At 57.2% G+C, this 23381-nt stretch overlaps 2 protein-coding genes across 4 annotated transcripts; one reads left to right on the top strand and one right to left on the bottom strand.

Moving 5' to 3' along the window:
- The first annotated feature begins 6030 nt into the window (after window positions 1-6030).
- On the top strand, window positions 6031-15480 carry CCDC9B (coiled-coil domain containing 9B). 2 transcript variants are annotated; one of them, XM_032417967.1, is made up of 11 exons: window positions 6031-6155; window positions 6976-7089; window positions 7363-7470; window positions 8097-8249; window positions 8341-8466; window positions 9097-9296; window positions 9594-9652; window positions 10258-10311; window positions 10410-10509; window positions 11001-11043; window positions 11127-15480. In XM_032417967.1, exons 1-11 carry the CDS (start codon window positions 6144-6146, stop codon window positions 11661-11663), a joined length of 1506 nt encoding a protein of 501 aa, XP_032273858.1. In that variant the 5' UTR covers window positions 6031-6143; the 3' UTR covers window positions 11664-15480. The 2 variants fall into 2 exon arrangements, with proteins under 2 accessions (XP_032273858.1, XP_032273859.1); XM_032417968.1 differs by lacking the exon at window positions 6031-6155 and having other exon boundaries at window positions 7010-7089; window positions 7305-7470.
- A 2098-nt stretch (window positions 15481-17578) lies between these two features.
- Window positions 17579-22700, bottom strand: INAFM2 (InaF motif containing 2). Of its 2 annotated transcripts, none has more exons than XM_032417400.1 (2): window positions 21111-22700; window positions 17579-20198 (listed from the first exon to the last, which is right to left on the bottom strand). In XM_032417400.1, the coding sequence occupies exon 1, from the start codon at window positions 22540-22542 to the stop codon at window positions 22084-22086; it is 459 nt and encodes a 152-aa protein (XP_032273291.1). In that variant the 5' UTR covers window positions 22543-22700; the 3' UTR covers window positions 17579-20198; window positions 21111-22083. The 2 variants fall into 2 exon arrangements, with proteins under 2 accessions (XP_032273291.1, XP_032273292.1); XM_032417401.1 differs by having other exon boundaries at window positions 17579-20180.
- Between the last annotated feature and the right edge of the window lie 681 nt (window positions 22701-23381).

The following is a 23381-nucleotide window of genomic DNA, read 5'->3' as shown; positions in this document are numbered from 1 at the left end:
CCTAGTTAATTCACAGATTTCAAAGTTTGATGAGATCAAATCACATCACAGGTGTAAGGCCTTTGGCAGGGTTGTATGTAAGTGCACGGTATTCTTTCTTTTTTTTTTTTAGAGAGAGAGAGAGAGCACGTCCCCTCCCCCCGCCCCCAACATGTGTGCATGGTTGGGGAGAGGCTGGGGAAGGGGGAGAGAGAGAATCTTAAGCAGGCTCCATACTAGGCTCAGAGCTCAGTGCAGGACTCCATCTCACAACCCTGAGATCGTGACCTGAGCTGAAATTAAGAGTTGGACACTTAACCAACTGAGCCACCCAGGTGCCCCAACATGGTGTTTCTTATTATTGTCAGGATTAGCCCCGATGACCTACTGTCTTCCTGGCCTCATCATTCCTGCCCTTGCTCACACTGGGATCTTCCTGCTGGACACGTCACCATTTTTGGCTTCTGGCATCACTGAGTATTTCACTGAGAGGCTCCCAAGACATTCCCTCTTTGCCCCAGCCTCTTGTAGCACCCTCCTTCCCCCTAAGGTGACCAAACATCCGGGTTTGCCTAGGACCGAGGGGTGTTCTGGATGCAGGACTTTCAGTGCTCAAACGGGATCAGTTCCAGGCAAGCCAGGACAATTGGTTACCCTACTTCTCTCCCCACGCCGCCCCGAGGATGCTTCCTCTTCCCTGTGGTGACCATGGTGTCCCAGGCATTACAACACATTCTGTTTCACCCAGGCTGTTCTTTCCCTGTCTTGAAGCCACCAGGCTGGGTGATGCACCTGGCCATTCCAAAGGCCCTTCCCTGTCTCAGTGGGACAGGCCAGCTCTCAACAACCCTTCTGCCTTCTGTTGGGCCTCTGTTCTTCTTTCTACCCCTCAAAACCTTGCCAGACTTTCCCCCTATGCCTAGAGGGTATGCCCCCACCCCCACCCCCACCTCCCCTCAGAGGCCCTTGTGGTAAGCGGCAAGTGGGGGGGCCAGAGCCTGCCCGTCCCGTGCCAGCATTCCAATCTCTCTGCCTGCCCCGAGGCAAGAGCCCCCTGGGTGCATGTGGGCAAAGCTGGCCTGCTCCCCACATCCGTGAGGACCCCTAGGCCTGAGTCCTCGATGCTGTCTTGGTTCCTCCCCTCCCCACCTTGCCCACCCCCATGCTACTGCTCTGAGGCCTCCCGAGGCCCCCCTGCTCACTCTTCCCTGGATCCCCACTGCTCTGCCCTACCCAGACCCCTCCCTCCAGGATCCGAACACACCCTCCTGTTTGTGCCATGGCCACTTCCCGTGACTCATTTATGGAATGCCCTCTCCCAACCATCCCCTTGCTGAATCCTGCTCATCCCCTTGAAGCTCACCTGGAAAACTCCTTGGTTGGCCTGAGCCCTGTGCTGCCCTGGCCTCAGGCTAACTGCAGCCTGGTGTTGGCAAGTGCCTCGGAGGTGGAGTCGGGGTCTCGCCTCTTGGTTCCCTCATCGTCTGGGCCAGAGACAGCATACAGTAGGTAGCGTTAATATGGTGGGCGAGCACTCGACAGGGCAGCACTCAGCTCCTGGTGGTGGGCAGCTCTGGGCTGGGGGTGGGAGGGAGGCCTGGGTCCTGGGAAAATTACACTGGGAGTCACCTTTGCACTCACGGTGGAGAAAAGGGCCCCCAACAAGGGAGACCCCAGGGGTTCAGTCACACACTAGGGTTCATCTCTCACCGCCGCCGGGCCAGAGCTGGAAATCTTGTGATGTCCCAGCCTTGGGTGTGCCCTGGAAAGCAGAACGGAGGAGCAGGTCCCCAGAGCAGCCTTCCTTCTGCCTCCTGATGCCTCAAAGGGCTTCAGTCCCACCCTGCTGTGGCATGTCAGTTCTCGGGAGAGGCTGCAGCCTGGCCACGGCCTGTCCCTTCTGCCCTATCTCAGGTACTCTGAGTCCTCCCCAGCCAGGCGTAGTCTGGCCTGCCCTGAGAGGCTTCCACACAGACCTCAGGTCAGGAGGAGTCAGGAGAGCGGTTTCTTGAGCCAGGACTGGCCCTGATGGGGATTGGGTTTGCAGGAAAGGAAACCCAGGAGGCTTTAAGCCGCCCTCTTGACCTTTCCCATTTGGAGGGTCGCCTGCCTATTCTCTGGCTCCTGTGATCCAGCCTTGCCCATCCTCTTCAGTACTCATCCGCACACCCAGAGCTGGGAACGTGATACTGGTGACCTCTAAGTTTCGGCCCCCACCAGGAATGGTTCCTGGGCAGTGGGATGTGAACTCGGAACTGGGCCCTCTTGTTGCCCTGCTGGAACAGAGGCAGGTGAAGCACAGAGACTGCTTCCAGAAGCACCAGCGCTAGCTGGGACTTCAGAGGGGACAGGCATGGGGTGGAGGTGGGGGAGCAGTCGGCGTGGGGCAGGAAGCTGGCCTTGCAGGCTTTGTGGCCAGGGGTCAGCATGAAGGGAGGCTCAGAGAGGATGCTGAGGGGGTGCCTCAGGATCTCCCCACCAGGTTACAAGTGAGCCTCACACTTCAGAGGGCTTCAGTGTGTCCAGATCCCAGCAGGCTAGCAGGAGGCAGCCTTTGGGGCCCCTCAAAGGATGCTGCAGTGGTAGCATCCAGAACGTAGCTCCCATGCTCACCTGAGGCAAGAAGCAAACTATGTTGACCTCTACTCTGGGTCGCACATTGTTCCAGATGTGGATATCACATGTTATTTCATTTCATCTGCCAACGACTCGGAGGAGTAGGTACACCACATTTTGCAGATGGGGACCAGAGAGATAAGGGACTTACCTAAGTCATATAGCCAGTGAGGGTCAAGTTAATCGGGACTCCCGCATCCCACTCTGCCTCATATTAGGACGAGGTTGAGGGCGGGCAAGGGCCGGAGTGCTTAAATGTTATTAATCAGCCACGGGCAGGGGCAGCCATTCTGGAAGCAGTGAACGAAGCCCATGAGTGGGGCCTCTGTCAGGTCTGTGCTCCCAGTCTCGGTGTGTGGTCCAGAGAGTCCCTTCCTCCCCTGCAGACCTCTCTCCTCTTTCCTCCTCAGTGACGATCCCCAGACTTGCAGCCATCTTGTCCTCAGGATGAGCTCGGGGTCTGTAAACCACAGACCACAAATACCGCCCAAATATGGTCAGCTCCCGGTGTGGGGCTGGGGGCCCAGCTGGCAGGCCACCTGAGAGGGTGGGAGACCAGCCAGGGAAGAGATGTGACCAGGACCCATGGCTGAGGTGCTAGGACAACGGGTCCACCTCAGAGTAGAGAGGACGAGGGCACAGGGTGAAGTTGCTGTGGAAACAGCCTTCCGAGGGCAGCCTGGGGGTGGGGTGGGGCAGGAGAGTGCTTGGCTGGGTGGCAGGTGCCTTGGCTCCTGGTCTCAGGTGTGACGCAAAGGCTGTGTGCCCCGGGCCGATACCGCTACCTCTCTGGGCCTCCTCGTCAGTAAAATGAGGCTTCTACAACTGTGTCGCTTCTCTGCTCTGGCCGAGCTGGGAGTTCTCTAGTCTGGGGATTAGAGAGACTCAGAGGGAGAGGAGCTGGGGAGCCGAGGGAAGAAGGGAAAGAGCACCCCCACTTCATCAGGCTTTGTGACTCTGCTGTCCTCTAGTGGTGGCAGGGAGTAACAGACACGTGGTCTCCCCCTACCTTCCCCAGACAGCGGCCTTTACACTTTGTAGGGGCGCTCGCTGCTGCCGCCGGCCTCAGGCTGCGTGTGTTCTGGGTGCAGAAAGGCAGTGAAAGCCTACGCGTAGGATACCTACAGGCCTGCACAGGACAGCATGGCTTATTCACACGTGTATTTGCTCTGCAAGTGCTGAGGGAGCATCTATGATGTATTTATTTTTATTATTTTTTTAAGATTTTATTTATTTATTTGAGAGAGAGAGAGAGAGAGCACAAGCAGGGGGAGCAGCAGAGGGAGAGGGAGAGCTGAGCAGGGAGCCCGACACGGGGCTCGATCCCAGGACCCTGAGATCATGACCTGAGCCGAAGGCAGACGCTTAACCGACTGAGCCACCCAGGCACCTCAGGGTCTGTGGTTTTTAAGGGCACTGTGCCAGGCCCTGGGGATCTGGAGGCACTTGGCTCACCATGTCTGCCCTTAGAGAGCCTCTGTCCGGTGGGGGAGCAGATAAACACATACTGGACTCTGGAGAATATGGGAGAATGTAGGGGCTGCTCTGAGGTATGACATACTGTGTAACACTTGGGAAGGGAGGGGCCAGCGACTGTGGGGTCCTATCTGATCACTGGTTTGTCCTGGGCACGTGGGGCTGCAGCCTGATGGGCCCCGAGGCCTTTGTCACTGGGTTAGGAGAGTCTCTGCCTGCAGGCCCTTCCAGAGAGCCGGGTCGCCCACCCTAGGGGACAGCCGGATTGCTACCCAGGCCTCCTGTCCCCCTGCGGCTGTCCCGCCCCAACAGAGTTGGGAACAGGAGTGAGGAGCACAGCTGACCTGGCCTTGCCCCTGTAGCTACACCCCACCCCCCCAGGCCTGGTTGGGGAGCCTGGGTTCCAAAGATGCTGGAGAACATTAGGTCTCAGCTGGTGCATCTCCCCATCCCAGGCTGGTGCTGGGCAGGCCTCCCAGTTCCAACAACACATTGTAGGGCAGGTGGTGGGAAGCTGGGCTGCCACCCCACCAGGGCCCTGCCTCTGGCCTTCCGGGGGCTAGGCTGGAACTCAGCAGCCTGTTTCAGGCAGTACGCAGAGAGGGTGGGAGAAGGACAGAGAGACAGAGATTGGCTCAGGGAGAGGAGCCTGGGTGCATCACCATTGCTGGGAGTCTGACTCAGGGGGAATATCCGGCAGGAAAGGAAGAGAGAGTGTGGTGGCATTTCCAAGCAGGATGGGAACTCTGGGGCCGTGGAGACTGGGTGTGGGGCCAGGGGTACTGTGTGAAGGCCTGGCCGGGAAAGAGGCTAACGGTGGAGGGGGTGGGAGGGTGGCAGGAAGACACGGTTCAAGGGGAACAGAGATTGAAACCCTGGCTGACTGGGCTGGTCTGGGGAGGAAGGAGAGAGCAGCGGGGCTTTCTGCTCTGGAGACAGAGCATGGAATTAGGGAAACTGAGGCCTGGTCAATCAGGGATGTGGGGGATGCAGTGACCTCTGACCCTCCCTTTAGGGCTTGGAGGCTGGGGCCTTGTAGCTATTAAAAGAGACCACAGGTACCCCTGATACAGAGACCCCCTCCCAGCACCCCAAGCTCCAGCTCCTGGAGGCTCCAAGAGTGGGACCACCAGGCAAGCTGCTCCCCTGGGCAGAGGGACCAGCCTCAGCTGTATTGGGAAGAACTGGGGAGAGATTTTCCTGAGAAAGGCTGCTTCTTTTCTCGGGGTGGGAGAGGCTGAAAGGCCAGACGTGGAGAGCAAGGCCAGGAAGGGCCCGGAGTGAGGACCCTGAGTGGGGAAGGCTGGTGGTTGACTCGGACTGCGGTAGCACGGGCCCTGCAGGAGGGCCCAGTTCCCCACACCGAGGGGAGACTTGAACAGCTGAGCCTCTCAGAAGTGGCTGTGCTTTAAAACACAGGGAAGACGATGTTCAAGCTAAAGGAACGGCTAATGGTGTTATTTCAGGTACGTAGTTGTATTTGGTGGCCTAGGGGAGGTAAGCTTCTCAATGCCTTCAAATTAGCTAAACCTGAGCTGATAAGGACGGTAAAGGGAGGCTCATTTGAGGTGGGGGCCCTCAGACTAGGATGGCCGAGGGGCGCAGCTGCACCCTGTAGGCCTTTCTTCACTACTGGGAGGGATGGACGCTTATGCTGGCTGCCTGTCCCTCTGCAGGTAGGTGCAGGCTGGGGCTCGGCTGGGCATAGGGCCTCGGAGAAGGCAGGGCCTGGGGCAGCCAGGCCCCCTGTGCGGGCTCAACCCACCAGAGAGAGGCTCCTGCCTGTGTCTCTGGGGACGCTGGGCCGGGCTGGGAGAGGTGCTGGGCAGGGCCAGCGCCCTGGTCCTTGCCCTCTGAGAGTGGATGGGTGGGGGTGGCGGTGCGCATTCCTGGCTGGGAGCCCAGAGGAGTCTTTTGTAATCACAACATGATCTCGTGTGCTGAGCAGTGAAGCCGGCAGGGAGAGGCCAGCAGAGGCCCGGCTCCGGCTCCGTAGGCTCCGCGCTCCGGCTTCCCTCCTGCTCTGGCTCCCCCGGGGCTGCTCTGGAATTCTCTCGGTGCCCACTGTTGCCATGCACTCAGCTGTGAGTGGCACCTCACCTTTGGCGGGGGGCTTCTTGGGGCTGGGGCGGAGGCTGGGACACCAGGCCCTCACACTCCGGGGGCAGCTGGGGACAGCTGGGGACAGCTGGGCCTGGGAGGACGAGGGCTGTGCCTAGGCCGGTGGGGGGCTGGGCAGGGGCACTGGCTGCAATGGAGACCCTGCGGCCAGACAGGGAGAGACCTGGGGTCTCGGGGCAGAGGCCTGGCTTGCTTAGGGTGGCTCCCCAGCTGGGCCCGCCCACGGAACTGGCTGTCTCTCCAGACCTGGACAGGCCAGGCTCGTGGGAGCCGCTCTTTCCCACAGGCTGGGCACAAGCCTGGGGAGTGGGGCCCAGGGCCTGGGAGCCCAGGACACAGCCGGGGCCTCTCTTTTTCCTGTGGTTCTGGGCCTGGGAGCCGAGCGGCTCCCCCCCTCGACCTCCTGAATCCCCTGGCAACTTCCCAGTCACGGCAGGTTCCGCTGCCAGAGCCATTTATAACTCTCATTCCAGGCTCTGCTCAGCAGTGGAGCTCCCTGGAGGGCCCGGGGGGAGGGGCAGCCCACTGCTGGGAGCTGCAGGCCTGGGTATAAGGCCCTGCCCCGAGCCCCTGAGGAGGCAGAGAGACAGGCAGAGAAGCCCAGGAGGGTGGGGACTTGGGGCCTTCCACGTGCCATCTCCCCTTGTGAGCCTAGCTCTGGGGCCGGCGTCCATTCGTGGTAAGAATATGCTTCTCAGGTGAATGTGAAAGTTAGGGGCCTGATAAGGGATGGGCCCAGCAGTCAGGAGCTTGCCCCCCCACCCCCCAACCGGCCCTCTGCAGGGGCCTCACGGAGCCGAGTCACCCATGAGCAGGCAGGAAGAGAAGGATGCTGAGCTGGATCGGAGGATCGTTGCCCTTCGAAAGAAGAACCAGGCCTTACTACGCAGGTACCAGGTGAGTGGGGCGTGACGGGGGCCGGGAGGACCAGCGGGGTTGGCACTGCTGTCTGACCCCCAGACCCCTGCACCGGGGTCTTTCCCTGCAGGCGCTAGGCCTGGGGCCAGAGTTATGGTGGTGTGGTCCATCTCTGAAAGTCTGCGAGGCTCTCGGGGACGCTGTGATGCGGTGCCTCTGCCCCCTGGTGGTCCCACTGGTGTCTCTCTGTGTAGGCCTGTCTGTGTGCGTCTGGGGGGCCATGGCCTGTGCTGACCCCGGGCCCTCCCGCAGGAGATCCAGGAAGACCGGCGGCAGGCGGAGCAGGGGGGCATGGCCGTGACCACAGCGGAATTCCTCCGACCCGATGGCCTCACTGTCACTATCAGCCAGGTCCCCGGCGTAAGCCCCCCCACCCTGCCCCCCCCCTGCAGGGAGAGAGGGTGGTGAGGTGCCGGAGGCCCAGCCCATGTCTGGGAAGGACAACCGTTCCCGCTCCTCTGTTTCCTCCACTTCCAGTTCTGGGGCTCACCCTTCAGCTCCCAGCCTGAGGCCGCCCAGCCCACTGCGGTCCCTCTGACCCCAAAGGGCCACAGCTGAAAGGCCACCCAATAGAATCCTCCTCATGCCCTTTTCCAGGTGAATGTGAAAGTTAGGGGCCCCGCAGCCCTGTACCCGTGCTCCAAATCACAGGCCATTCCTAAACCCCCAACCCTAGAGGGACAGAGAAGGGGGGCTGAATGCCAGGAGCACTGTCTGAGGGACAAAGCCCCATTGTCTGAGTGCTCTGGATTTCCCAGCTCAGAGATGACAGGCTGCTGTGGCATCTTGGACCCCGGGGTGGCCCCGGTCCCTGGATAACCTCATGCCACTGGCATGTCAATGCCCCACGGAATCAGCTCCTCTGTGGGCATTCCAGGGAGGGCCAGGGCTGGAACCCAGCCTGGGGAACCTCCCAGAGGACTCCGTCCCCAGCTCCTGCTCAGCACTGGCCATGTGGTCTGAGGGCACGACATCTCATTCTGCAGGGGAAGCGGGTGGTCAGCCGGAACTGGGCAAGACCCCTCAGACCTGGAGCAGCCGATGAGATGCTTGAGGATGAGGAGGTGGAGGACCACACTGGTACTTTCTGCCTGGGGGAACGGGTAGAGCTGGCTGTGACCATGGAAAACAAAGCTGAGGTGAGCAGGGTGGGTGGGGGAAACCCAGGAATCAGGCCAGCAGCCTCTTCTGACCAGGCTGTGCCACACTGCCCATCCCGCCTCCCCCCAGGCCAAACGGATCGTAAGTGAGAAGCCCACCAGAGCAAGGAACCAGGGCGCAGAAGGGTCACGTGGAAGGGGCTTGGGCCGGACCCCCTCCATGCAGATGGCCATCAGCTCGGATTCTGCACGGAAAGTACATCTTCAAGAGGGAACGGGGACGTGAAAGTGGCAGTCATCATTTGGGGGAGGCGGAGAAGCTGAGTCACTTATGTCCCCTATCTCTGGGGACATCGCCCAGGCAGCACCAGCAAGAATTCCCACCCTTTCTTCCTTTCTCTGGCCCGTCTCCACGTTGGGTGGGCCTTACCCTGATGGGGTATGTCAGAGGTCAGCCCCTTACCCTAACTGGATCTCTGATGGCGAGCAGGTGGGGGCCTTGGGGTGGGCCGTGTGCCAGGTGTGACCTCTAGGTGGCAGCAGCCCCCAGTCCTGGCTCTTGCTCACCGTGGCTGGGTGCCTCTCCACTCTGGGCCTGTCCACACACCCCTGCAACGACCCAGTGGATAGGCGCTATTATTAGCCCCATTCTACAGATGAGGAAATGATACACAGAGAGGTTAAGTAACTTGCCCCAAAGACACAGCTAACAAGGGGGTGGAAACCGTGCCTATGGCGAACGAACGTGTCAGAGATGGAACGGATTTCATTTTTAGATGGGGATGTCAAAACCTTGAGGGGCAGGGGTTGGTAATATCCAGATTTCCACTCCAAGTCCAAGGCTTCCTGCTTCTTCCCCATGGTGCTGAGTGTCTTCTCCTTGCAGGGTGCTCGGGAGCCCCAGAGTCCAGGCCTGGTCCCAGGCCCAGTTCCCCACCGGCCCGTGGGGGGACCCGTGGAGGTGGGCTGGGACTATGCCCAGTGGAAGCAGGAGCGGGAGCAGATCGACCTGGCCCGCGTGGCCAGGCATAGAGACGCACAGGGTGACTGGCGCCGCCCATGGGACCTGGACAAGGCCAAGCCCACGTGGGTGGCAGGGCTGGGCAGCTCGTTGGACTGACATGCTTGTGGGGCTTGGGGTAGGACTAACTGCGGATGCTTCTTGGAGGGCTGGTGGGACCCTCTCCAGGGTGGTTAAGGGTCTGCCCGGGCCCTGTGGTGGGACCTTGGGCTCAGGGTGGGCACCGGGTCCCCCATTTTCTTGGGCCCACCATCATCTTGTTGCCGTCGGTTCTGGGGTTGGGGCTGGGGGAGGCAGTGGCTTCGTGGGTCTTGCTGTAGCTTGTGTCCACCCCAAAGAAGCCTGACCTTCTGGCTCCACAGGCTACAGGACTCCGGCAAGCCTTGGGAAGAGGGTCCGGCCAGGGTGGGCAGCACCAGGGGTGAGCCAAGACCCACCTCACCCCCTTTCCCTCCTTGGCTTTTATCACAGCCCTACCCCCCCCAGCCCCCCCGCCCCGTGCTTCCTCTCCTATCTCTGTCTCTTGGTGTGCCACTTATTTTTGGAGCTGGAAGGAGGCATGGAAGAACATCTTACTTCCTCTCCCTCATTATCAGAGCAGGGCACCTCCCCACCCTCCAAACCCACAGCTCCTCCCCTGGGTTCTGGCCCCAGAAGGTCTGGGGAGGAGGCTCACAAGAAGTCTGCACTGGGATCCTTTTGAAGTTGGTCCCTCATGGGTGAAAGCTCATTTCCCTGCCCCTGGCCCGTTATAGGAACAGAGCTTTTAGAATGGCTAGTCCCCTTGGTTTTACACATGAGGAAGCTGGGGCTGGAGAGACTCCGCCAGCTGCCTAGCCAGGAATGGCAAAGGGAGCACAGGGACCCAGCCCTCTTGATCCCCAGACCTGGGATCTTTTGGGGAGTCAGAAGATCCACACCTGGACCAAGAGAAAGACTGACAGCTTCCCAGTCCTGGAAGACTGGTGTTACTGCTTTGGATCCTTTATCACCCCACTCTTTCTCCATTTCCTTTGCCTCACTTAGGTCCCAGGAGCCACCGGAAGTCACAGCCCCCACCACTGTACCTTGATGGTAAAGGTGAGTTGGGAGAGAAGGAGCAGGGTCGCATGAGCTGGTGAAGGAGCTGGGCTGCCATGACCCTCTTCTCTCCTTAATTTGTGGACCATCTCTTGCAGGTGGTACTACTCGGGGTGCGCAACCCAGCAGACCCTCAGTGGTGTTGGCCACACGAAGCAAAGCCCAGGGGACAGAGAGGCTGACCGGCAGGGCCCGCAGGTAACAGGTGGCAGCGGGCAAAATCAGGGGAAGCATCTGGGCTTCCTGGATCTCCCTTGCCCCTGGGAGGTCAGGCCCAGCACTGGTCCAGGTGTCTGCTCCAGCCCTTGGGGCTGCCTGGAGGCAGGTTAATGAGGTTGGGGGTGGGGAGGCCGGCAGGAATTACAGCAGTTGCCTCGCCCCCGCCCCCGGGGAAGTTGGGCATGCCTTTCCCAGGCAGTGCAGGCAGGGACACGTCCAGAGTCCCCACGGAACTCGAGGTGCTGCGGGCTTGGCCACAAACAGCAGCTGGGGACCTGGGATGGCGCTAAAGTGGGTGGTGTTCAGAGGAAATGGCTGGCTGGGGAACAAGGTCAGGCTGGAAGGGACGCCTCCTGGGGCCTTGGTCCAGCTCTGGCTGCTCCCTAAGAACAGGGGCCACTGGCTACCGAGCCACGGATGTGAAGGGCCGTGGGTGGGAGCAGGGCCTGCTACGTGCTGTGTTCCTACAGGTGGGAAACGAAGGAAGACAAGGAGGAGCTGGAGAGCCAGGAGGTGGGTGCTTGGGAACAGGATGGGGCGGGCTAGGGACATGAGCTCTGAATCCGCCAGCCAGCAGGGCCAATGTCTTGTTTCAGGGAAGCCAAAGTACCAGAAAGACTCGGAGTGAGGAGGAGCATTCACAGAAGCAGAGCAGGTTGGAGCTGGGCCGACCCACAAGTGCCCCAGCAACCAGCCCAGCCCCAGGATCCCCAGGGGGGCCAAAAAGGGGGTCAGGAGCCTCCATAGCCAGTCCAGTCCCTGGCTCTCCACAAAGCACAGACTTGGTTCCCCTTGACCTTTCTCTAGGAGGGGCCAGTAGCCCCGGGTCCGGGGAGAGTATGTGCACGCTCACTTCAAGGCCCGGGGCCCAGGAGAACCCTGTGCCCTCGCCGGATGGTTCCGAGCAGCTCCTGGGGTGGAGTGACCCCCAGGCTGAGCCGGAAGTACGGACTTGTTCTGAGCCACAAGGAGCAGGGCCGCTAGAGCCCAGAGAAGACAGGTCTGGCAAGCCTGGGGCCCAGCAGGGCTTGGCACCACGAAGCAGGCCCCCCAGAGGAATGAGCCAAAGGGCAAGGGGCCCAGGAGGTGTGAGAAGCAGGACAGGACGGCCTGGCCCTGCAGGAAGATGCTGAGCAAAGCTCCTGGGAGCACGGGGGCCAGGCTGGGGAGAGGAGGAGGGAAGAACGCAGGCAGGACTCTTGCGTGCGATGAGTATCTGGATGCTGGTGGCTTGTGGCAGTCTGAGCAGCTGGGCAAACTCTCTAGTGGGGTGACATTGGGAGGGCAAGGAGCTGTCCTTCTTTGCCCCTCATGGGCACATCCCGTGCATAGGTGTGTTTTTACCTGCAGGTAAAGCTCCTGGTGTATTCCTATGCCACCCCTGGTCTCTGAGGCTGTTGAGCCCTGTCCTGGGTCCACTGCCACCGAGGCCACAAGCTTCCCTGCCATGGCAAGAACTGGAGGCTTAGAAGCACTCGGCACCTAGCTCTCCTGGCCTCTGTCACCCCCGAGGCCTGGCTTCTCTTTCCAGTTGCGGCTTTGGCTCCTCAGGTGCGGGCAGCCTCGGTGGCTGGCAGGACCAGTCCAGGCCTGAGCCCCTTCCCCTGCCTCTGCCTCGCACCCAGGGGACACACAGCCCCAAACTCCCAGGATGGCCCAAGCAGGGGAATCTCAGCCATCAGCTGGCAGCCTCTAGCCTTTCTGGAAGAGGAGGCTGAGCCTCGAAGGAAGGGAGGCCACAGCAGGTAGGGACTGAGCTGGGGACAGAAGAGCAGAGCTCAGGTTTCCTCCGCAAAAGAGAGGGTCCCTGGAAAGGGCTCCTCTCTGAAACGGCCTGGGGTGGGGTGGGGAGAGGACAGCCTCTTCTCCCCACAGGAGGGTGGCGAGCTCATCATCAGGGATACCCTCCCCCACACCCAGGTCAGACAGCAAGTGTACCGTCAAGACAGCATCAGCGGGGTGCAGGGGGTAGCCCAGGGCCATTTCCTGCCATCTCCTACCCCCCACACACACACCTCCCCTGCACCGCGGGCACGCCAAAGCAAGGACTCAGACAACGGACAGAGAAAGTGACTCTAGCTCAGTACAACTTCGGGAGGCGTCTTTCCTACTTAGTCTCCGTCCCCGCCCCTCCCCCGAGGCCCACGGCTGGTGAATTATTCAGACGCCACACAAGCTGTGGCTTCCTCTCGATTCAACAAACATTTCCTGAGCACCCACTAGCGGCAGTGCGGCCGGTGGGCAATGATGTCTCCGCCAGCAAGAGGGAGGGAGAAACCCAGTCCTCCCGCAGCCCCAGGCCGCACGGCAGGAGCCGCTCTTGGCTGGCAGAGCCTGGCGGGAGCTGGCGCCGGTGGTAGGAGCCCAGAGAGAACCATCTCACCTCTGCTCGAAAAGGCAGGTGCCCCTTCCTCCCTCACCACGCGTGGCTCTCCCCCTGTGGCCCCCTCTGCTCCCCTCCTCTTTGGCCCTGCGGGGGCTCTTCCTCTCGGCTGAGGGTCCCGGGCCTCCCCAGCCTCTCTGGTTTCTGTAGGGAGTGTCTAGATCATCCCCAAGGATGCTCCCTTGTCAGTGAGGGCTAAACTGTGGGGTCACAGCTGGGGCTTCCTCAATGGTTCCTGCTCCACCTTCCACCCCCTCTACTCAGGAAGCGTGAGGACAGGGTGTTTTGTCAGCAGATCAGCGTGCTCCTCACACGTGAGGGTGCAGAGTAATGCAGATTCTAATTCAGTAGGTCTGCGGTGGGCCTGGAAATGTGCATTTCTAATAGGCTCCTGGTGACACCTGTGCTGCTGGTTTCTGGACCACAGGCTGAGTAGCAAGGGTTTGGACTAGAATCTACGGAGGGCTAGGGGCTGACAGACTCTAGACTCTGAGGACTCATTGCCGGCTATATCGGGGACCCGGCAAGGGCTGCCCCCACCAGGTGGGAGCTTCTTGGCTTCAGAGTCGGGTGGAAAGCTGAGGCACCTGGGAAGACACTTGAGAGGCCAGTGAGTGGGTGGTGCCAACTTCCTGTAGTGGGGAGTGAGGAAGTTGGTTGGGAATGGCATGAGGTGAAGGGGTGGAAGAGGTTGGTTTGGGGTTGATTAGAGGAATTTTGAAAAGGCTTGGGAATATTCTTATGCACGTAGGAAGAAGACCCCTGTGAGACATGAATAGGTAAAGGCAAATGACTCCAAGCTCAAGTTTCCTCTTGCCCTCCAGTCATCCATAGATGCACTTGGAGCATGACCCTGGACTTGACCCATGACCCAAAGGATGGAGCTGGGGAAGAGCAGATTCAGGCAGAGCCCTTGAATTCAGATGTCTCCAAAAATAATCATGATCAAGAATTTGAATTCTAAGATTCACAAACTATTCACCAACCCCCCAGTGCTCCCAACTGCACAGATGGGCCTTCGTTAGGGAGTGTAGGCCAAGGTATGTTTGACTGTGGGATGGGGATCTAGCATTCGGGCAGAATTCTGGTTCAGCCCTCACAACAGGACCTAAGCAGGAGAGAAAGCTGGGTTATGAAGGGCTATCGAGAAAGAGGGCTTCTCTCCTAGGATGTCCTGGGAGTCACTAGGGCTTGGAGAGTGTGGAGACTGGCCCAGGACATCTTCCCCATAGGAAGACTGTAATGCCAGGCAAGTATCACTGAGCTTTTCTCAAAAAAAGGGGGAGCCCTTCTTCAGGATAAGGGAGCCAGCAGCTACGGTGGCCACCCTCCTCCCCTCAGATGGAACCAGCTATGGAGCAGGAGGGAAGCATGGATACCCCTCCACAAACCTCAGGGCCACGGAAGCCTGGTTGTAGCAATTCCTGGCTCCCTTGTTTAAAGGCCTGGCTGGGAGACTTCCTCTCAGAACCTCTTCTCCAACCAACTGACAAGACTCTCCTCAAAGGTGGGAAGTTCTTCATGAGACAGAGCTCTAAGGAACGCAGGCACAGAGCTGGAGGAACAGAGAAGGAAGCTTTCCGCAGAGCAGGGAGAGGACAGCTTGACTTAAGGCCTCATAACAAGGAGGGCGGAAAGGGCAGAAGATAGCTCTGTCCTGAGCCCCTATCACCTGGGCAGAAGGGAGCAGCAGACCAGATTGCAAGGGAGGTATGTTTTTGGAGGATTGGCAGCATGGTAGAGTGGAATAGACATGGGCCTTGGAATCCAACAGACTGAATCTTAACCTAAGTCTGTCATCAGCTAGCTGGGCGACCTTGATCAAGTTAACTCCCCAAAGCCTCAGTTTCCTTATCTGCAAAATGGGGCCAGTAACAGCCTTGAAGTGTTGTCAAGAAAATTAAAGAGTATGCAAAACATGCCCCGCCCACTAAGTAGGCACTCTATGAACAGTAGCCTGGCACTCAGTCAAATGTGTTGAATAAATGAAGTAGCTATTTGGTTTGATCTCTGTCTACTTTGTTTTCGATTTTCTCCTTTACCTCCTCTTTTGGTCTCATCATCACTGGGGTTGGTACACTTCAGGGAAATAAGGGATGGTTTGTAAAGTTTACTCAGCCTTCCAGGGCAGTGAGCTTCCTTTATTCACCTGGGGGAGTCGACTGGAGTTAAGGGCCTCACAAAGTGACCCTGCTCTTACTGGGGTATTCTTTGCCCTCAGCATTTCCCTTAAGTCCACACACCAACTTTCCTAACTCAGCATTTCCTCGTTTCTTCCGTTAACACCAGTGGTAATCTCATGGACTCCACCACAGTCTTTGCTTATTATTTTCCCCAGAATCAAACCTCCCTTGTGGGGTTTGCTCTATGCCTCCCAGAGTTAAGGTTTTTTCGCCCAAATGAGCAAGATGACTGTATTTTCCTATGGTCAAGGGACAGGTAACTGGGGAATCCCTAGCTATCTAACTAGGCGCAAGTTTGGAGAGTTTGACCACCAGTCAACTCCAGCCCCAACGCTGGCCTCAGGGACAGGAGTAACAGGAAAAGATGGGGGCGCCTGGGGGGCTCAGTCAGTTTAGCATCTGCATTTGGCTCAGGTCATGATCTCAGGTCCTGGGATTGAGCCCCACATCGGGCTCCCTGCTCAGTGGGGAGTCTGCTTCTCCCTCTCTCTCTGCCCCTCCCCCTGCTCATGCTTGCTCTCTCTCAGTCTCTCTCTTTCTCGTTCTCAAATAAAAAAATAAAATCTTAAAAAAAAAAAAGGAAAAAACAGGAAAAGATGGTACTAGCCACCCCCGATGCCCCCCCCCCGGAAAAAAAAAAAACCCATAAAGGAAATGGCTACAATCCCCATGTGGCTATCTATCTCTTTTTATTTTGGGGACTAGGTCAGGAAGGGGGGGTCAAGGGAATAGGAGAAACTAAAGATACCACTTCACTCTGCCTCTCCAGTCACTTATCAGTATGCACAGACCCCAGCAAGCAGCTCTTTCTGAGTGGGGGCTGCCCCTGGGTGACCACAACCTCACCGAGGCGAGAACCCGAGGCTGGGAAGGCAGGGAGATTAGCTGCAGAAAGCACAGACTGAGGCTGCTTTCTCTCAAGTCTGCAGGCCTGCGTCACAGCCTCTCATTAAGCATCCACTTGACGCCGGCGAAGTGAAACAGCACAGACCTGGCACCAGAAAGAACAAATGTGGCACCCACTGCTCCTTTTAAGGACTGACTCGAAGAGCAGCAGGCCCCGGGGCAGGAGGGGAGGCAAACACATCAGTACCTTTGTGGGAGGGGAGAGTGGACTCTTGCAGGCCTGCGTCCTTCTTAACGAGCTCTCCGGGGCGAGTTCTCCCGGCACCTTCAAAAATAACCAAGAACGCAGGCTTTTTTCCCTTTTTCTTACAAACTCTGGGGATACGGTGTTTCCTTTCTCCCCAGCAGGGCAGCTGGCTTCAACCAAGAAGAAAGGTCAAAAGTCACCTTGTAGCCATCTGTCAAAACAGAAATACCTAAACCCTAAGTTCCAGAATCAGAGGGAGAGTCTGGGCCAGTGGTTCTCAGATTTTACTGTCAGAATCACCTGGAAGCCTAGTTAAAACACAAAGTTGGGCTCCACCCTCTGAAGCTCTCATTCATTTGGTCTGGGAGGGGGCCTAAGACATGGCATTTCTAACAAGTTCCGAGGTGATGCTGACGCGGATGCTCTGGGCGCGGGGTGTAACGTCTACCACCTGCCCCTTCACGTCTCTTTCCAGGCATCATTTTGCCCAAAGGGATGGACACTCACTTGAAAATCTATTACCTCCTACGTATACATGGTACTTTTAGTCCCCAGATCTCCAAGCCCTGTCATATCGATTCCCTCCAGTTGCTCTCACGAATTCCCATTGGGTTAGGAGGAAAAGCAGGGCCAAGGCCCTAACCAGGGTCATTACCAAGTCTGCAAGTTTCCTATTTTCCAGTTCAGCATCCCTTCCGAGAGCCCACGGCCTGCCCCCCAGCCCCAGGTCCTCGTGAAGCCGTGAGCTGGCCACGCACACAGAGGCTGACTGCCGTGACGCAATCCTGCCCAGACTACCAGCAGGGAGCTGAGGGGGGCCTCCAGGTCACAAGCTGGGCAGAGACCTGGGCTCATGAATCTGAACACAGAGGGAGCAGAGAGAGGTAGATTTAAAAGGAATGCCTTGGTAATCAACGGAATTGTTTTCCTGGACAAGTCGGTTTGGGGGCTTTTGAGGCCTTACTTGACACACTGTAGGCACTAAGTAAATAGTTCTTGGATTAATGGTAGTGGTTCGTGGAAAATATTCTAAGGTAAGTTAGAATCATATTGCTGTTTAACTGAAAAGCTACTGTAAAAGCAGCTTCTCGAATTTAAGGAAACAGGGCTGTAACAAAGGTAGATTCTTGTTGGCATGACTGTAAATTTCTTGAGGGTGAGAATTTTGTGGGAATTTTCTGGTCCCTTATATTAACAAATATTTATAGAATATACGGAAACTCGTCTTGCCCAGGTGCTCCTTACTAACCAGGTGGCTCATGTACACAGTGTAGGACTTGGAGCCACGGCTTTTTCTGCACTGAGGGTAGAGAGCTTGGTAGAGTCTGGGTGTGTGGTTAAAGGGAAAAAAAAGTTTTTGTGTTTTTTAAATTAGCTACTGGAGGGAACAAAGAGTCTAACACAGGTTTTCTGGCAGCAGAAACCCACAAGCTATGTCAGCAAGTAAAACAGATGTGACCAAAAACTGTCGAGAAAGCAGGTATTTTTATAGCTCAGCATTGGGCCATAGGGTCAGGACAGAGGGGACAACGAATGGGCCACGTACTCTGTGTTGCCTCCATTAAGCACTGCATGGGATAGAGCTGTGGACTTCTGGGGCCTGGAAAGACCAGGCAGGCCAGGCCCAACTCCTTCACCCTGGAAACAGAGACTGTGGGCAGAATGGCTGGTGCAGCTGTGGTCTGCAGGGCTTCTCTTTAGCCGTCTACTCCCCTGAACCAGACTGTGGGCTGTGGATGCGGGGACACAAATGGATTACAACAGTGACACCACACTGATACTAGGGCCACTTCTTTCTAACACAATGATCAACCAGACGACCAACAACCTCTGAGCACCTACTGCTACGTGCCAGGCACCGAGCTTAGTGCTGGTCCCGTGAAACAAGCAAAGCTATTGGGGTCCACCCCCCCTCCACTGAGGGAGACAAAAACAAAAGTATACAGCTGTGGCCCTTTTGTTATTGCACTGCAATTCCAGAAATACCTCCATTCTCTGCAGACAGGAAGGGGAGGACAATTATTACCCTTTTTAAATAGCTGTGGTAGCCCTAAAGCTCAGGACCTGACCTTTCGGTTCCCCTTAAAGAAACATGTAGAAACAAGTAGATGCTCTCCGCTCAGCATTTCAAAACAGGATATAAATACTCAACTGAAGAACATGGTATCTTAGAATTCCCTGGTGAAAACTGAAAAACAAGGTAGACAGAAAATCTTCCCAAGCTGTGGTCTCATACTGTGCAGAAATCTAGAGCTGTTAGGAAGAAAAGTATTTCTTATGCTTCAAACTTCAGAGAAACACTTCTCTGCACCTCAGCATCACTGGGGAAAGAAAGGATTCCAACACAAACTGAGTCTAAACAGCTCAGCAAACTCCTGATCCTTCACCCTCCGAAACTTCACTTTCAAGAGAGGATGATCTCCTCAGGCCGCCAGGGAGTAAATGCACACGGGGACTTCTAATAGAAGTAAACACCTGGAAGTTATCCTGGCTGTCCAGGGGCAAAGCAGTTAAAGGAAAGTAACCCTTTTGCACAGACCTCTCCTTCCTGATGGGCAATTTTGCAGCTCAGGTCTAACCCGTGAAAATAAAGCTGTTCCAACCACGTCTCCCCACCGACCCGAACCTGCTCTGGCCAGCAGGCCCTTGCCGCACACACTGCCGTATGTGTCCAGTGTGTGAAGCCGTGTGCGACTGCAAAAGCCACATGTCACCATCTACACAAAGGGGGGGTGACCAGAAGAACCCTGGAAACTCTCTCACTTCCCTTCTGCTCTGCCTTACCAAGCCCTCTCACAGAAAGCCATTGTGTAGGCTGAAGAGGGAAATAAAAGAAGGGCGGACTTTTTCCAGGCTCCCCTGCAGACTACAAGGTGATGTAAAAGCACAGAAGCTACCCCCCAACAGCTCCGGAGAAGTGCAGGCCTCAGGGGGCCCCACCGACACTGGCTTCTCACTCCGCTTTGTACTGGGCAGCATTGTCTGGTAATGAGCTCAGCTCAACTGTGTGCCATGTATTTTGCAGCATAACTAATCCCTCATATTTTCCTTTTCACCCACATGCCTTTTATTGTTTGCTTTAGGGGGAGAAAAAGCCTCCCCTTTGAAGCAACCTACACCTTCTCTCAGCCGTTTGGCTCTCTCGCCTGCTCCCCTGTAGACAAAGCTCTGACCAGCCGCTGCGGGTGCATCAGCGCGTCCCTCCCCGTGCTAGGGCTTCTGGAACTCTGCAGGGGCCGATGGCTTAACGGTGGGAACAGTGATGCTATCAGGCGGCTCATCCTCGCCCCAGCTCTCAGCCAGCTCGGTGTTTGTAAGAACCCTTTTTTTTGGGGGGGGGTGTAATAATTTAATATGTATACTCACTGGTCCCTTAGTGTCCTCAGCTAGGCATCTGCTCAGAGTCCTTTAAATGCAGAACGTTTTAAACGTTTTTAAAGGTTGGTAAAAGGTGGCTGAGCTAGCTATCACTGTTCATCTGACCCCATGACTGCTTCCCGACTAAGACGCATTCCTGCTACCCTTCACTAATCAATTCAGTCAAGCCATCAGGCACAGAGAACATCAGGGCAATTGCTTTTTCCTCCTACACCTATTCATCAACATCCATCCACCACCTCTCGGACCAGCTCTTCTTCCAACCTCTACTCCTTCCCCAAGGGGTACGAAAAAGAAATGGTCAACTTACACAGGCTTATGTAGAGTTCTTAGAATGTATTTTTGTTCACCTGAAAAATAAAACTTTTAAAAAATATACAGGACTTTTTGAGGACAGGTATATCTTAAATGGCTGAATTATAAATAATGTCTCTGGTCATGTTCACAGCTGGAGCTGCAGCTAATGTCCCAATTCCAGTGCAGGCTTTAGAGTCAGGAGGCCAGCAGCTGGACCTACGAGTGGTCTCTCTAGACTCTTTGATCCATCCCAAAGTGGATTCAGCAGTCCAGAATGCAGGGATGGGGACAGGGGACTGGATTCCCAGATGTCCTCCTGCAAGTTCAAAGGATTCTTGGAATAAGAGATCAATTTACAAATTATTAAAATATAGGACTAAAAATTCACACAATAAATATAAATTACAGGCTATTATTGAAGTTATAAAGTGGCATTTTATGTTTCTTCCCCACCCCCAGACCCCCACCAAAAATTTAAAAAGGCCTCAAAGGCTTCCTAATGACCAAAGTCACATCAGCTGCTCAGAAGTCTCCAGCCAAGACACCTTGGGGGTGCTCCCAGCCTGCTCCCAGGCTATGACAGCTCAGGTGCTGTTACCTTGCCCACAACAGAACATGGCTTAAAGCAAGACTTGCTGTCCTGTAAACTTCGATCAGAGCTAACTAGAGTGTAGGCCAGAAAACTGGAGACAAACTGTTTTAGGACTCAGGTGGATAAGTTTTTGTCTTTTTTTTTTTTTTTTTAAAGTGCCTCATTTCCCAAAAAGGAAACACTAAGGGGTTTGATATCTTGTCACTACCCACACTCAATTGCCTAAAAGCAAGTGGCAGAAGGAAATGGAATCCAAATGGAGGATGTATAATTCCTGCTGTCCCAGAACTATACAGATGTCGCTTCCCTTGGTGTTTCTCATCTCCACCGAAGTATAGGCTGCACATAAGTAGGGTTTATCAGGAGAGGTAAAGACAAACCAATGTAATTTTCCCACGCTGGTCCATTAACTGGCCATCAAAGCACAATCCTGAGCTTGAAGCCCACCTTATAGCCTTTCTGATTCTATAATGCAACTCAAAACCATAAAACGTGCTCAGAGCTCTGGTTTCACAACAGATTTCACCCCAATTGCAGGGCTACACTGTTACTTACAGGCTCAGGAAAGAGGGAAGGCAAGGGTGATTACTGGAACAAGACAAGATCTTGAGGAGGGGAAAATAAAATAAAAACACTTTGAGCCACTCTACTTACAAAAGCTTGCTCTTCCTAAAAGAACTCTGTGAGAAGGCCAAGGATTGAAGCACAGAGGCATTGCTCTTTCCCTTCCTTCTTCCCTGGCCCATATCCAGATACTTAGGGCCACAACAGGAAGCCTCTTCCGTGGGGGCACTAGGGTGGGAAGAGGAGGGGATTAGTTCATTCTCCACCCTCCCTAAACAGCTTCTACTTCTCCTAAGATTTTCCCCTGTCCTTTCAAGTCTAAGGATGATTATACTCTTTAGGGTCATAAACCTATCTTTCTGAAATAGGGGGAATAGAGTGGGTGATGAAAAACAAAAACAAGAACAAAAAAACCAGTGTTTGTGCCCTTCTGGCTAGCTGCACTTTGGGGGCCAGCAAATAGCCCTTGCATGACCCCATCAGTGGGTAGCTACCCAGGGTTGTGGGAGGATACATATAGTTCTGTGTAATTATAGCTTCTAGTGCATATGTCAACAACTATATACAGGGATCTATAAATTAAATGCATCTGTGGCCACTGCAACTGGGTTGACGTACCTGAGCTCCACTACTTTTGGTGCCCTCCTTTGGAGAGCTTCAGCTTATTAAAGAGCCCCTATAGCTCCCTCCTTCCCCTGAGTCTTGCGGGGAAAGCCCGAGTCACTCCCGCACATAGGATACACAAGAGCTAGCGGCGAAAAAGGGTTAGGAGCTGGGATCTCCCCACCCCTCCCCCCATTCCCTTTATGGCTCAGGGCCCTGGCGCAGCACGGTCCTAGGAAGACCAAACCCCGAGCCCCCGGCGAATCGTGGTCCCTTGGCTGAAGATCGGGCTGCAGGCCACCCGCTCTCGGGGCGAGCTAGTGATCGTTGCGGGGAAGGGAGAGCGTTCATTCCCGTGGGGGTCACTCCCGCGGGCTCCCCGCCCCGTCCTGCTGCAAAGTCCTGCCTCCGGGCTTGGGGAGGGGAGAAAGGTTCCCGGCCGCCCCTGGCGCGGAGGGGTTCAACGACTCCCCGGCGCCGCCGCCGCTTCCTCCTCGTCCTCCTCCGGGCCCCGCGGCCGCTCCAGCGGCCCGGCCAGGGGACTGTCGGCAGAGGGCTCCGGAGGCATGGGCCGCGCCGCCTGCAGCGGGGGCGCGTCGCGCGGTGCCTCGCGGCGGGACGACCCCGTGGCATTGGGCCCCGCCGCCGCCCCCGAAGTCCCGGACGGGCCGGTGGCGTTGGAGCCGCCGGGGGGCGGGCCGGCGGATCCCCCCGAGGTCCCGGCGCCCACCGGCTGCCAGATGAGGCTGTAGTAGACGGCGAGCACGATGGCGGCCAGCGACACGGAGAGCACGTAGGCGAACACGGTGGCGAGCCGGACCCACTTCTTGTTGGTCTTGGCCGCCATCTTCGCCTTCTTGTCCCCGGTGTAGGTGGCCGGCTTGCCCCGCTCGGCCGGGGCCGCGTCGCGCTCCTTCATGGGGGGGCCCCGGCCTTTGCCCCGGTGCTCCACGGCCCCGGCTGGAGGGGGCCTGGCGGCCTGCGAGGACTGGACAAGGGGCGGCCCGGCGCCCTCCGCTCCCGGCAGCTCCGCGCTCCGCCGCCGCTCCTCACGGCGCCCGCCCGCAGCCCTCCACCGCGTCGCTGCAGCCGCCGCCGGGGCCTGGACCAGTCACTGCCGCCAGCGCCGCCGCCGCCGTCGGCCCGTCAGCTGCTTCCCCGCCGCCGCCACAGCCACAGCCGCCACAGCCGCCCGGCTCCGCGTCCCCATCCGCTGCTGCCGCCGCCTGCCCGGCCGCCGGCCGCCCGGTCTCCAGTGGCCGCGCGGACGGCGCGCTCCGCTCCAGCAGGGCTCCCCCACCTCGCGCGCCGGCAACAGGGGGCGGGGGGAGCGCTGCTGGGGGCTGCCTCTTAAAAGGGCGACGCCGGGGTCCGGAAGTGCTGCGCGGGGAGGCGGGCTTCTGTCGGGCGCCGCGAGCCCCGCCGGGACGCCCCGTTAGGAGAGAGTTAAAGGCGGCTGGTTCTTAAAAGGGCAACGGCGCCGCAGCCCCGGGCGGGCTGGCGCGGCGAGGATGGGAGCCCCGGGCGCTTCTTTAAAAGGGGAACGGCGCCGTTTGGGGCGGAGTGCGGAACTGGAAAAGGGGGCGGGGAGGGGCGGTCTGAGCAAGGAGCTGTCAACTCTGGCGCCTCAACCCTCCGCTCCAGACTGTCTGAAGTGACACGTGGAACAGCAGCAACGGCTGCGTCCCCCAGGCCTCAGTATACCCCCAAAAGTGGGGGTGATAACACGCTCATGCTCTCGGCTCGCGCCCCGATCCA

Source organism: Phoca vitulina, unplaced genomic scaffold, assembly GCF_004348235.1.
Source record: "Phoca vitulina isolate PV1807 unplaced genomic scaffold, GSC_HSeal_1.0 scaffold20, whole genome shotgun sequence".
In the NCBI taxonomy this organism is placed as follows: domain Eukaryota; kingdom Metazoa; phylum Chordata; class Mammalia; order Carnivora; family Phocidae; genus Phoca; species Phoca vitulina.
This window is presented reverse-complemented; position numbering and strand designations above follow the sequence as displayed.

Coding starts and splice junctions, on each gene's coding strand:
- CCDC9B (XM_032417967.1), top strand. Junction 7,471..8,096: donor CTATCAGCCAGGTCCCCGGC/GTAAGCCCCCCC, acceptor CTCATTCTGCAG/GGGAAGCGGGTGGTCAGCCG. Junction 10,510..11,000: donor CTGACCGGCAGGGCCCGCAG/GTAACAGGTGGC, acceptor GTGTTCCTACAG/GTGGGAAACGAAGGAAGACA.
- INAFM2 (XM_032417400.1), bottom strand. CDS start 22,542: ATGAAGGAGCGCGACGCGGCCCCGGCCGAGCGGGGCAAGCCGGCCACC.